Source organism: Pholis gunnellus (genome assembly GCF_910591455.1).
Source record: "Pholis gunnellus genome assembly, chromosome: 2".
NCBI classification, from domain to species: domain Eukaryota; kingdom Metazoa; phylum Chordata; class Actinopteri; order Perciformes; family Pholidae; genus Pholis; species Pholis gunnellus.
The window spans coordinates 7,532,363-7,547,505 of NC_136536.1; the positions used below are offsets into that span (position 1 = coordinate 7,532,363).

Consider the following 15,143-nt stretch of genomic DNA (forward strand, 5'->3'; position numbering starts at 1 on the left):
CTATTTTATTTCTGTTAAAGTTATTATTCGTGTGCAGTAATAACACCCTTCCAAACAGTGCACTTAAGCTGAAAGGTCCTTGTTTAGTTCAGTTTTTTTTCACAGCAGTGCTATAATGGAGGTTGAAACCTGCAGCAAACACACAAAAGAATGAATTATATAATCAGTCATTAATGGACCGGCAGATGGGTAACATCTGGGTTTCACTTCCCCTTTGTAGAGGAAAAAAATAAGAAGTGTGCAAAACATTCACCCATATGTGTCTGATGTTCACTGCTAAATTAAGCACTGTTTATTCATCCTTTGTCTTTATAGTGTTTGCATGAGTGTAGAAAACCTGAAGTCACCCTGAACTTCCCACAACATGTTATGAGCAGAATGAGGTTTGCCTACAAGGTTTACAAGATGATACATGTATTCCTCTAATACAATCAGCTGACATGTGATGGTGCAGAGCCGCCTGTTAATGACCAGCAGCAGCTCGGGAACCTTCACCGACCTTTTTATTTCCCCTTTACATCCCTCCTTCCGTCCACTAAAGCGTGAACAGTCTCCATGCCGCTCCTCTCTGCATTATCAGCCTCGGGGCTCAATCTCAATCTACCCTTAGAATAAAGCAGCGCTGCGATTGGCTCGGCTCCTCTTCGCTCCACGTCCAGCCATTTATCTGACGTCACGACGCTTCACACGTCCTCGCCCAGCTCGTGACGCAGACCAGCTCTTCCTCCTGGGCGTCTTCCTCCCCTGGGCTGTTCCGGATGAGACGCCTCCCTCCCTCCGCCCCTCTGATCCTCTTATCAGCTAGTAAGCGGCCAAGATGGATGTTGTGAATCAGGTAAGGCTTTTGGGGGGGGAAATCATATATTTCACTGTTGTTTTGTTCGGTAGATGATGCTCATTCATTCTGCCTAATTTTCCCTTGTCATGCGCTCAAATTAGGATTTTTTTGTGCTACCAAATCCACCGAGGTTACGGTTTTAACGCAGTGCTTTCGATTACCTTGGAGTCAAAATTGTGATTTATGCATTTATAAAAAAACTGCAGCGATGTAAAAGCACGAAAGAGTGCGATGTAATTCGGACAATTTTCCAGCACTGATGCTGCAGTCGATGTGATGGAGCGGCCCGTTGACTGTCCCAAAAAAAAAAAATGTGTAGGCTGCCCAGAGATTTCTGCAGCCGTGGCATTTAGCAAAGGAAGGAGAGGATGTAGTCTATATCATCTCCAGGGTTTCAGTTAATTGATTTACACCGCTCACGTCTCAATTATCCCTGCTGTTGCTAAGATAACAAACATGATTAATTTCCGAGGCCCTCGGTGCGTTCGGATAGCCGCAGTAGGCCCCGACACCGAGGAGGACGGTCTCCTGCATCTCCAACAGCTCATCTCTCAGAGAGCGGTGTGGTTTTGCGACAAAAGCCAACAAGGCTTCCCTGAGAGATGAGCGAGGAATCGGGCTCTCGGTCTGCTCTCAATATGGATATTGTCCGTGCGTGCGTCATCTGTTTAATATGAATGTTGGGATAAAAACAATGGGTGTGAAAGAACCCCGAGACAGAGAGACAGAGAGAAAGAGAAAACCATCACTGCCGCTTATTTCCAGTGCGGCCATTTATTGATGCACACAGGGACACACCGCCTTCTTTGCGGTGTCGCATTCACCTGCGCACAAACGCTCCCTCCTTTTTTTTGTCGTCAATTACACAGATTTCGCGAGATTTGCTCTCAATTGAATAATAAAGAAAAAGACTGCCGCGAAGTGTGTAGCGAGAGAGCAGAGAAAACAGTCGGTTAATCAGCTTTAGTATAATTGTAATGCCGGCAGGAGCTCCCTCCCACCCCAACCCCCCCTCCCCTCTCTCTCTCTCTCTCTCTCTCTCTCTCTCTCTCTCTCTCTCTCTCTCTCTCTCTCACACACACACAGACACGCACACACACAAACACACCTTATTCACTGGCAGCAGATATTTGCTCTGTAACAAACACCTGCAGGTGTCAGCAGTAGACCAGGTCTGTGGGCTAAATGAGACTGAAATATTCAGGTTCATGTTTTTAATCAGCATCATCATATCATCATGTTATCATCAGCCTGGTCTACTGGGAGAGGCTGATTTCAAGAGTACAAGAGTTGAAAATGTAATAAAAAGAAAATTGCTAATTCATTTTTGTTGTTGTTGTTTTGGCAGTTGGTGGCCCAAGGGCAGTTCACGGTACTCAAACAACCGTTGGGATTTATCAAAATTCTACAGTGGGTAAGTTGTCTATTTTGCATTTTATTGGCAACTAATGCTTAAATATTTCCCATTTTAGTAAAAAAAAAAGAAATCTCAGAATAGAATATTATTATGGCTAAACTACTTGGAGCTTGTGTTGGCAATAAATAACATCATCATGCCCTAGCTGACAGATGTGTAACCTTCTGTCATACAGAGGTCATAAAGCTGCATGGGGCTTAATAATGGATGTGACTACACTCTGAGAAAAACAACAACATTGAATGCTCTCTCACAAGGGTTTAACGTCAGACTTTTTTCCCTTTATCGCTTGAAAAACTACTGTAACTCCACCAACCTTACATGTCTAATAATCACTCTTAGTCAAAGAATTAGCGTAATATTGAGGAGCCATGTTGTATCCTGATATTGTGATATTGCCCCAACAAGCCTGAGCAGGAGTCACCAACTGGATGTCTTACATCAATGTAGTAGTAACACAATATAGTCAGTCCACTGAGGAATATAATGACAATTTGTCTTGAGCAGTTTGTTACCTCCATGTGTTCCGTTTACTCCAGATGATGGAGCCAGTGAACTACTCAACAGAGAGCAGCATAACTGAATAACTCCATTTAGCTCAAGTTGTGTTCAATTTCTGCATCTGAAATATTTTGTTTTGCTTTTTTCTGTCATTAAATGGGGGGTCTACTTAAGACATTGTACTCCAACAATCCAACAGATAATTTGAAAAGTTAGATTTTCACTTAGACCAGAATCACAAAATGCAAAATCTCTCAAAAATGCCATGTGAAGATTTACTGCTTTTCTTTGTCTTTATAAGATCCCAAACTGATTATCTTTGGTTTTTTGGTCGCACAAAAACACCATTATGATGTCATCAAGTTGGGCTTTACAATCTTGACGGCCTTCTGTGACATATTGTGGCCCAAAGGATTCATTGATTATACAAGACAATAATCAGCAGATTATGATTAGAAGATCAGTCATTAAGGATGTTGTTCCACAGCTATCCTCAGAGAGCAGGCTCACACTGAAGAGGCTGCAGGGTTAACAGTGGTGCCTATCTATTGCAGTTGTCTTCTGTCTCTACAGCTGGGGCACCACAGTGATAATAGTGGTGCTAATTACCCTCGCAGGCCCTCCAGCTAAGCGAGGGCCTATAAAATTTGCCTTTTCTTGTCTTACGTAATGCTTTGTTAAACACTGATGTGATGTTATGAACTGGTTCTGACTGTTTGTGCTTCTGGTTACGGCAACCAGTTTGCATTATCAACATAGTGAATTATTTTTCTCGTTCTGGCTGCTCACATGTGAGGGTCTGATGCTTTTCGTTGCAATATATGATAGAAGGCTGAATATCTTTGGGTTTTTGACTGATGCTCTAGCAAAATAAGCTATATGAGGAGGTCACCTTGGGATTTCTTTCAATGTTTTCTGATATTTCATAGACAAAACTAAAAAATTGATTAATCAAGAAAATAATTGGCTTTAGGCTTACATAGATACACGTTAGCTGCAGCCCTAATCATTTTAATAAGCCCTATGTCACTCATTAAATTTGTGCATGCCATGTAATTATGAATACATTTTCGGAGGGTAGATGAGAAGGGAATTGAGGAGGGGATGCCCTTCCTGCACATGGGTCCCATAATTGTTTGCTACACCCCTGATCCTCAGTGTGAGCACACACTTAACACAAACCAGATGAAAACGTGCATGCCAGAGCGGCCCTAACAGTGTCTCACGCTGTAATGGGCTCTGCAGATATGCCAGAGAGCAGTCAGAGGCATGAGTGTACTGCATGACTCTGTAGTCCTTCCCTGGAGCTGTGAGTGTGCCAGCACCTCATCACTGCCTCCCTGGATCACGGCAAGCCAGCAACCAATCAGGAGCCTCGCTCAGCAGGCCAGGGTCTATGAATCATCTGTCAGAGGGGCCTGCATGCCTCAACGTCAGACTAGAGGAGGAGCTGCTGCTCTTTCTGGATTTATATGGGCACAACCAGCAACACAGTGTTTTTAGGGCAGGAAAGAGGAGCTTCCCCCTCTTTCAGGGATTCTTCTCTATAGTAGAATCAAACCTTTTGGGGATGTTTGTTGCAGCCAGAATGTGCCAATTTGCTTTCAAAAAAATGTGTCAGCAGTGGTCATAGTCATATATTTGAATTTTAGAGATGAGATTAAATGGAAGTGGATTGGATCAGTTGAGACGGGTGGAGGATGTGTGATGTTTTTGTCTACATTTGATGATGAGAATGTGTGAGATTTAAACAGCGTTCAGTATGTGTGACTCATGTAGCTTTTCGCACCTCCCCACACCACCCCACCCACACTCTCTGTCTCTGGGGAAGAGTGCTGACAAAGCCTAGATTTGATGGATGCTGGAAGACATTGAGTTCCCAAATAACACTGATGTGGAGCTCAACCACAGAGTACGCAAGCAGCCTCCTGCCTCCACCGCTACACGATGGTACTGCTATATGTTGAATTTCATCTGAATACAAATTTCACTTTCTGACTCATAAAAAGGCTGTTTGTGAGAACATGATTCACTTTGCTGTAGTCCCTAATGTGTAATAAAGGCTGTTGATTTTGTTGTAGCTCAGGGGCTTTTTCTGTTCAGACGCTTGGTGACTCTGTGGTTATTATTATTCCAGGGCCTCTGGTAAAGGCTCAGCTTGTGTTTATTTCTGTGCTTTTGTGCTTTTTGGCTATGTGTCGACATGTAAAGAGCTGCTTATCCTCATCCAAGGGTTGGTTTTAACATTTTAGTTGCACATGAACGTGGAAATCATTTAATATTTTTGGCATAAAATGGTCAAATTTGAAAAAATTGAATATCTTCGCGGAATATCTTCGCAGGGCAAGATTGGCCGACATTAGCTTATTGCAAATATATCGATATTTGCATAAACGTTGTCTGATAGCTAACAAGTAATTGCAATACAGAAATGCCAAAGATAATAACTATTATGAGCGGAAAAAGGATCTAAAAAGCAGTCTTTTAAAAAATAAATATCCAGATCTAAATGTTATATGTTATATGTCTTATTTGCTAATGTTAAGAGGGGAAAAAAAGATATTGTTTGGTCAATGGCTGAAATGGTCAAGCTCTACAGTTGGTGCTTTTATTGATCGGTTTTTACAGAGAAAGACAGACAGACAGTGTGAGAAAAGCCGTAGCAGACAGATCGTTCGTTTCTGAGTGAGTGAGATTGTGTATCTTCACAGCACAGAAGAGCTGACAACCATCCAGCATACCAGGAGGGGTAGAAACCAGCCTCTGCCTCCTCGCTCTGCGACGCTGCCAATACTGTTACCATGGCACCTGACACTCAGTGTGCCACCATTTCTTTTCTCAGTCTGGCTGGCCCTCTTCTTCCTCCCCCATCACTCCTCCTTCCTCTCATCTCTCACCATGAAAGTACAACTCCTAGTGGTGGTATGGTGCCTCCCATTTAAATCCTTTTTCATGTAAATGTAATTTACATCAGGCCCTGGATTTATTTGTTTTGTTGAAAGTGAGGAGTAGTAAATGTTTTTTTTTTTTTAAGTAAAAATATTCAGGGAATTATGTAACTTGCAGTTGATATATTTACATTTATCTACATGTGGTTCCCCTTCAATTGATTTCACTTGTCAGTGTGATCCAGATCCTTCGACTCATATTCAGTGTATCACTCTACGATGATTCAGCTGAAGCAGCGGTGTGGCTTGTTGCAGAGATTATGTCTGAACTAGAGAATCCAGCCCTCTGTAGTGTTGTCATTTTCTCCAAAATGTCTCTGAAGAAGAAGTAGAAGAAGACAGCTGGGCTAAAAACATGTTGTTGGTCTCCACATTGATCCCTCTCTAGATTCTTAACCTCTAACTGCCTCAGAGAAATAATGAAGGAACGATATGGACACAGGGAGCTCTAAAATCTTTGAACCTTTTAGTAATAAAAACAAATAGCTGCTGTATGTGCCATATTCTAAACAGCATTAGATGGATTACGATAGGATAGAATGTGTGAAGGATTGTGCCCACACTGCAGTTCTACACTCTAGGTGTTGATTAATTGCACAGCTGCTGCAGCCTTACATTCCATTATTCTGTTTGGGGTTTTAAAGAGAAAGCACTACGTAAAACACAACTCACGGTTTGCAGGCCTTTCTCAATTGTCCATGAACATGACATCGGGAACAATACATAAATGGACCCCAAAATGAGTCCGTTCATGGTGCATTTAGGAGAGACTTTTCCTGGTTCAAGCATGCATGCACCAAAATATAATGAGGCTCAAATATTTAAGATTAGCCAGATCAGCTCCGAGTAAGATTGTCATAATAATGTTGAAATGATCCGTGTTTCAGTCTGGATTTTAACTCAAAAGCTTGGCTCCAGATGGCACAATTCTTTGCCTGGAATTGATAATAAACTGTGTCGTTTATCAGCAGCCTCCTCTCCCTCCTCCCACACACTTATGCAGCCACTTTCATCACGTCTGCAGTCATTTGCATTGGTTATTAAAACCTGTTAATTGGCCTCTTACCAACAACAGGGAGGTGAGGTGTTGGGTGAGGACATTAGAAAATAAAAATAAAATAAACCCTGCAGGAACAGAGCAGGATGAGTATCGCGATCACAATGAGGCTCGCTTTAGGCGGCCGGTGTGCAAATCCAACAAACGAGCTTACGCCTCACATTAGCTAAAAGATTACAGTAAATAGTCAAGTGTGTTGATGCTTGCAGCAGGTATACAGTACTACAAGACGTGGCATAGTGTGTGTAGGCCTATGTGTGCGTGTGTGTGTGTGCAGGTACAAGCTCACGTGTTGGGGTGTGGCTTTGTGTGTGTGTTGTGACTGGCTTTACAGTAGCTTGTAGTTGAGTACTTGGTGACAGATGGTCGAGCACCTCAGTCAGATTAATAGCTGGATTTTCCACCCAATCGGATCTGGCCCGCAGCGCAGGGAGGGTGTGGTAAAAATAGTCTGATTTGTCTAATCTGCTGCGTGTGTGTGTGTGTGTGTGTGTGTGTGTGTGTGTGTGTGTGTGTGTGTGTGTGTGTGTGTGTGTGTGTGTGTGTAAATCTCCACGCATGTCTGTTTGTGCCGCTGACGTTGGTAGGAGCTGAAGAACAAGACTGAGCTGTGTGCACCTGAAGTAACAGACCCTGACCGAATGCACAATCACCGTTGTACCACAAAGTACTACGAGGAAACATGTACAGAAAACCAATTGTAAGGGTAACCATGGCAACAGGCGCAGCCGTTGCTGTGTAGCCCGGTGATAACGCTGCATTGATTTGCACTCTGTGTGCATTTTTTTTTTATCAACTCGCTATGATTGGTGGAAATATATGTCTGCTCGAGACGTTGGAGGTGGTGAAAGCAGCAATCTGCAGCTTCCAGTGTAAAAGGAGCTGTCGCCTGTTTTGTCACTGGAGCTCTTTGTTTACACGGCTGCATTGTCCTAAACCTAAAGCCGAGTACTCTTGTCATTAAAGCATGTGATCATCCAAGTGTGATTTGGAGTAATCACTCTGTGTGTTCTGTGTTTGTCTGTGAGATGTCACATTTTCACTGTGTCTCTTCCTTCCTCTTTTTTTCTCCCGCAGATCTTTGCAATCTTCGCCTTCTCGACATGTGGCAGTTACTCTGGCATGTTCAAGATGAGCGTGGAGTGTAAAAACCGGACGGAGAGCGACCTAGGCATAGAAGTAGAATTTGAATATCCGTTCAGGTGCGTCTCACCTCACAAGTCACTTTCACCAATGTAGTCGAAATCTGTTGGCACCAAACAAACTGTAAAATACATATTAAGCACAAGTATCAACATAGATTACTCAGGAGCAAGTTCATCTTGATGACGGTGAAGCCAATTAGTATGATATAGCAAGGTATCATTTTGAAATTAGCTTTTTAAGATTTGATTCATTCCAACGTCAAACTATTTTTTAGAACAACCATGCAACTTGTGCTAAAAGGCATTTGTTATGAATTATGAAAATGTATGATATAAATTATGAATTATATACATTTGATAAATTGGTACCATTGCAAGGAATTACGAAATATAGTCCTGTATTCCCATTTATACAATGTAAACATAGTTTAGTTAGTAAGCTCAGTAGACTATGTGGTAACTAAATAACATTTTCTCAGAACAAGTAATTAATTAAAGGAATAGTTCAACATTTTGTGAAATACACTTCACATTCGCTCACTTGCCAAGATTTAGATGAGAAGATCAATACCACTCTCAAGTCTATGCTATATATGATGGTAGTTTATTAGCTTAGTTTAGCTTAGCATAAATACTGGAAACAGGGGGAATAGCTAGCCTGACTCGGTTTAAAAGGTCTTCTAAAGAGTAAAAACGACATGTTGTGTATTCACCGGGATCATATGCTGACCATTAATTGGACCATGTGATGTTTTTACACGTTACTCTGGTTTTTATACAAATATAAGGAATATAAGGTTAACAGTGAGCTTCAGAGCTTCTGGTAGGTGGAATTTGTTACCTTTGAAAAGAGCCAGGCTAACTGTTTCCAGTCTTTATGCTAAGCTAAGCTAACATCCCCTGGCTGTAGCTTCATATCTAATGAGAGTGGTGTTGATCTCCTCAGCTAACTCTTGTCAAGAGAGCGAATAAATGCGTTCCCCACAATTTGGAACTCCTTTAAAATGCTCTATTCAACAGTATTTGTTATGTATTGCATTAATCCACTCGTAGACACTGTTCATTGATATCACAAGGTGTTTCACATATGAGAAGAACTGTATCACTCTTTAACCTTTTTTTCTCTTAGCTCTTTTTGCAGTTTCTCATTTCTCTCTCCGTCTTTGTGTCTCTGTTCTCAGGCTCCATCAGGTTTACTTTGATGCCCCGACCTGTAAGGGAGCAAACAAAGAGCGTCTATTCCTGGTCGGGGACTACTCCTCCTCAGCTGAGTTCTTCGTCACCATTGCCGTCTTCTCCTTCCTCTACTCGATGGCAGCCCTCTCTGTATACTGTTTCGTACTGGAGAAGTACCGTGAAAACTGCAAGGGGGCCCAGATTGTGAGTTTGTTGATGCCTTATACGTATGATACAAGTCCAACAACTGGTGTTACAATGAATACCTCCTTAAGCTGTTGGTACAAAAAGTGATCATGTTGTCTTGCTGATCCCCAGGACTTTATTGTGTCTGCGGTATTTGCCTTCATGTGGCTGGTCTGTTCATGTGCTTGGGCTAAAGGCCTGTCAGATGTGAAAACAGCCACCGATCCAGAGAGGGTCATCACTCTCATCTCAGCCTGTGACGAAGAAGAGACTCGCTGCCGTGAAGTCCACGACCCCAAGGTCTCCGGCCTCAACACCTCTGTGGTAGGACCCCGATGAGTCACACTGAACCAAGCTGTATGAAGAGTTGATATGAGATCAGAAAGAGTAAATATCTTAACTCCAAACGCCTCTCTGCTCCACAGGCTTTTGGCTTCATCAACCTGATCCTGTGGATCGGAAACCTGTGGTTCGTGTTCAAGGAGACCGGCTGGATGGCTGCCCTCTCTGGAACATACGTCCCTTCACAGGAAAAGCAGCCCGCCCCCGATGCCTTTGCCCAGGGAGGCTACGCTCAGCAGGACCCCTACGCTGGCTCCCAGGGAGGGTACCAGCCCGAATACGGGCAGCAGGGCTACAATGAGGAAGGAGGATACAGCCAGGGCTATGAGCAGCAGCAGCAGCCCACCTCCTTCTCTAATCAAATGTGAGCCTGTCCAGCCAAACCACAGCTGCAGGATGGTGAGTGTTAACACATGTAGAACATATGGAGTGGTTATGTTTAAATAGGTCACAATACGGGACGTCTTTGAGGTAATGATCTACGGTATTCTTTATTTTAAGCACAATTTCAGGATTACATGTGTATCTGCTGAATATCAACCTAACGTTAATGTCAATATTTTATTTGGGTTGCTATTTCTATGGCACATGATTAGAAGGTAATGGGCGGAGTTCTACTTCTATGCAGATGACACACCAACATCCATTTTTATTTGATTCGGCTGTCTTCCGTCAACTTACTTCCTAAAATGTCAAGGCCGCGCCCCTTTTTGTGGGATAGAAAACTCAAGATCCAATAGATGTCAATGCCATTCATCGTGTGTTAGGATTGTAATCCTACTACATGGCAGCAATTATTTCCTCCAAAATGGGGCGTGGCCTAAGCCTTGATGCAATGCTGGTCTGATGTATCCTCTTCTCTCTTGAAATTCATTAAGATGCTCCTAAAATTCAACGACTGAAAAACTGATCTTTCTCTGATTGACAGTGGCGTCAAGCAAAGTAAACAAACTGAATTTATCAGTACACCTACAATCTCAGCTGCACATTATATCAGAAACGCATATTACAACTGAGATTCCAGAACAAAACACATTGGTTGTTTGTTCAGTTGACTTGAAATATAGGTTCATATTGTATGTATGTGTTTTAAAACACTACTAACATGCCTTATATACATTTAAAGAGATATTGGTTGCTGTAATTGCTCCTCCCATCCACACTGGCCGTGAGGATGTCACTGGCTCTAGCGAGAGCCTTTAGCATTTGTGCAAAATGTCTGACTTGCAAAGCAGTCGATGGTAAAGGCTACATCCCCGTGTTACAGTAACTCTGTTTTTGTCCAGCTATATGCACTCACCTTTCTGTTCCTCTACTCCCCACCAGCCCTGTAACAGCCTTAAAGCTATGGGTGCAAGAGCTAAAACTGCACTCAGTCCTCAGAGATTTAAAAACCCGGCCAGAGCCTTTAGCCGTTAGCTAGATCTTGTCTTCTTTTATGACCTCTTACCTGTTATTTCAGTTGTATTTCAACAACCCGTTTTCTCAGTCAGCTTTTTACCGATGGGATCCTACATGAACACAAACACAAGTTTGAACAGTTTTGATTTTTTCATTTCAGGGATTTCTGTATTTGTGTTTCTCTGTGTGCTCTTATCACTGGTTTGAAGTGTGAGGCGCTCACTGGGAAGAAGAGGAGGTCACGTATTTCAATGCAACCAAAATGTGATGACAGTTGTGGAGTTGTTTGCTTATGTTCCCAGCGATGATTAAACCACACCCAGACAGATTTTTGATATTTTTCTGAATTTAAACTTTGATTGTTGCATCATTATTAAGACATGAATATTTCATGTTTTAGAGAAATAAGTAAATAATTGTAGGGTTTTAAATGTCAGTTTGTGTCCAAAGAGAAAGTAAAAGAAATACATTTTAAGTGATATATACAAAAATGTATATATATATATATTAAAAATAAGATTACAGAGAAAACTACACAGAGTATATGGAGACAAGAATATATAATATCTACCCCGTATACACAATATAACATTGACACATATAATCTAACAGCAGACTGCACATATATAGGCCTACAGTGTCATTTTCAGACATAACTATGGTTCCTGAATGTCTTCACAGAGGAGCAACTTCGAAAGTCATCTCAAAAGTGTCAATAGCAGCTTTCATCTTCCTGTATTTGTTAAGCCAACGCTTTGTTTATACATTCAACATGTGGTTAATTCATGTCATACATTTGCTGTGTGTTTAATATTTTCCTTCCCTCTGTCTCTCTGTCTCTCTCTCTCTCTCTCTCTCTCGCTCTTCTCTACCTTTTCTCCCTCTACCCAGGTTGAGCTTGTGATGTTGGAGTGTGGCTCTCGACCACCACCTGCATTTCCACACTCCTCTGTTTGTCTGTTTGTGTATTTGTGAGTTGACAGGCGGAGGGAGGGAGGCATGGAGGGCAGAAACTGGTGAGGCCTGGGGAGGGGGACACTACCGGGGGAAATGGGGTCTTTGCTGTAACATGATGTTTATTCTCGTGATGTATTTAACTGTAGAAGACAACAGAGGATTGTCTGTTTGGTTATACGACAAAAACTTGAATACAAATACCAAAACATTCGTTGGCGAACATTTAACTGAAATCTTGTAATGGAAAAGACTTACATTTATGGGGAAAAAAAGTTGTAGTAATATTTAACTTGGGAGAATGTATTTGTCTGTGCTGTGTAAATATCAACATGCTGATATATATATGATTATATGTACACAGTTGAATAATTGTGCACTCCATAAAAGTTGTTATACAACAAATGTTGAGCACAGAGTTATTCAATTGCATTTACTTTGGTTCTGTTTAGGAGCTCACATAGTTTAGCCTTTGCCCTTCAATCCCCTTAAATTATTCACACCATGAGTTTTTAATTTATTCATCTCAGAATCTATAAACATATTTTCATGTTTTTTTTTCTTCTCATTTGATCAGCATCACTGTCATGATTTAAGAAAGGGGCTAAAGGCTGCTCAAAATATGATGGCAAATGTTGAAAGAAAATAATTAATATAAACAGTGAGAGTAAGAGTAATTTATTATAACATAGTGAATAGATGATAGTAGTGGGTTTTAAGTAGGTTGTTTCAACTTTATTTATGTTTTTATATACATTTATCCATCAAATATCACTGTCAAGTGAGGATGAACTCTTGTGATACACAGAACATTTTAAATCCTGACATGTAAGATCAAAAATTGCATAGGGTCATGAAAATTAGTGTGCATGGTAGCATCTCATATTTGCTGTGCTGTTTCAAAAACTGCTATAGTGTGCTATCAGTATGAAAATTGTAAATCGGGGCCAGTGAGCAACAGATTTAGCGACGTGTGTGTTTGTTTGTTTGTTTGGATTTATGTAATGGCATCAGACTAATTTTGTCTATGAACCTTCGTCCTGTTTTTGATCGCCTGTTATGTGGTCCGGAAAGTTGTAAGACAGAGTCATATAGTTTTTTAACTGGTGTTTCTATCACACTGTAATCAGTGACCTACATACTCACGTTAACATTTAGTAGGCAAAAGAGAATAAAGTATATTAAAGACCTTGCATAGTACAACACATAATATTACGAGGCGGTCTGAACAATATGACTCCACATGTACTCGTCCTGCATCCTCAATCCTTCTTCATCTCTTCTCTTTCGGAAGGTGAATTTACTGCATGCATCCTTATATCCTGAAGCATCCCTAAACATGTTTGAGAGGCCGAGGCTTAAAGCTGCAGGAAAGTTAGACTACACAGTAACACCGTGCTATGTTTTGATCCATCATCGTGATTACTGCTCAGCACATACAGCAGCTCTGCTATATTCTACTCAAAGCACAAAGTAGGTGCTGCAATAACTACTTCCTTCCAGATATAAAATACCTGTCCAACTGCCAATCCTCTGTTTGGATATACAAGATTGCCAAATGGTAAGAGATGTGTCTTGATTGGTAGTTTTGCTTCCACAGTCCTCATCAGGATGACTTGTTGTCCATCTCCAGTATATATTGATCTGCACAGCCTTTTTTTTGTTTTAAATCAGGGTTCTTTGATTCAGGCGTGTAGAAGCACCTGGCTTTTTCTCTTCCTCTAGTCCCCCCACCTCTGTTTATTCCCTCTCTTTCTCTCTGTCTTTCTCTCTCTTTCACTGTAGCTCTTATAAATATGCTGAAATGAAATATACTCTGTTGTTAGTGGTGAATGATGTCTTGTGATACTCTCTCTACGCCTTTGGATAGTGCTGTGTTTATTGTGTATGATGTATTCATATTAGTATTTATGATAATGATAAGTCAGAGAAAAAAAATATCCAAGACTCTCCAAAATTCTGCTGTATTCTTATTATATGGGATCCATGTGAAACAAAATGAAATAAACTTGAAATTATTCTGTTGAAGGTTAAAATGTGTACTTCTGTTCATAGGCTGTCTGTCTGTTTGTTTACTTCGATGAGCTGGGTTGAGTAATAATAATATGTTTCCAGTTGCTTATCAGTTTTATGAATAAATCGTAGCAGGAGATTACCTAAAACATAAACAAAATACAATAAACTGTGTCTAAAACATAGCGAAGCAAGACAAACACGGGTGTAATAAAACCTTGGAACACGCTTGCCTATTTAGTGATAGTAGAGGACTGTTTCGTAGAGAAATGCAGATGATATTTCTGTAGTTGGCCTATATTTCTGACTCCAGTAAGCCCTTAAACACCATGTCAGGCAGGCTGTGGGCCAGTATGCAGGTTAGTTTGACCCAGTCTGTGGTTTTGATGAGGACTGAATGGCACTCCCTGGTGGCCGGGGAGGGTATTATCTAAAATGTCTTCCTTAGTCGCCTCCTCCCATTTTGCCAAAGATTTGAATTTATTTCATTATTTTAAAGACTTGTCCATACAAATGATGCCAAGAGGACCACGATTTAAGAGATGGACAGAGCCTGTTACTACTGGAAAAAGCATTTAAAATTGTACACATTATAAATTCATGAGTTAGTTCATTTGAATAGATTAGGTATTAATACCTCACTACAAAAATACTTCATTTAAAGTAAAAACCCTATATAAGCCCTTTGAAATTGTAGTTGAGTAAAAGTACACACGTATTCACAACAAAATACACTTGAAATATCAAAAGTAAAAGTATTCATTTTTGAGAATGGGTCAAAAATTACTGATGCATTAACAAGTAAGCACTTAAATGTTGTAGTAGTTGTAGTAGCTGCTTAATATACTCGAATATTGCAGCAACACAAGGAAGCCCATCTTCACTTGATCAGCAGTGGTGAAAATAAGATTTACTCAAGTATTGTACTCTAGTACTCTAACTATAAGTACGATTTTGAATGCATGAATTATTTCTACACTATGGTATTGCAACATTTACATAAGTAAACGGTTACTTCCTCCACCACTGAGTAGAAGTGTAAAGTGCAGTACTCGAGTTCGTCCTCGTGAAAAGCAGCTAAAAAGACATACGCCACTAACCGTTAAACAACAACATTCGCAACAGGTCTTTGGAGTTTACGAGGAGCACATGAAGGCAGCACGGG

At 40.9% G+C, this 15,143-nt stretch overlaps 1 protein-coding gene across 1 annotated transcript; it reads left to right on the forward strand.

Moving 5' to 3' along the window:
* Positions 1–817: 817 nt before the first annotated feature.
* On the forward strand, positions 818–9,978 carry sypb (synaptophysin b; the record flags this gene model as incomplete). Its single annotated transcript, XM_079174124.1, has 6 exons — positions 818–835; positions 2,187–2,252; positions 7,839–7,963; positions 9,088–9,286; positions 9,401–9,592; positions 9,694–9,978. The coding sequence occupies 6 exons, from the start codon at positions 818–820 to the stop codon at positions 9,976–9,978; spliced, it is 885 nt and encodes a 294-aa protein (XP_079030250.1).
* Positions 9,979–15,143: the final 5,165 nt, after the last annotated feature.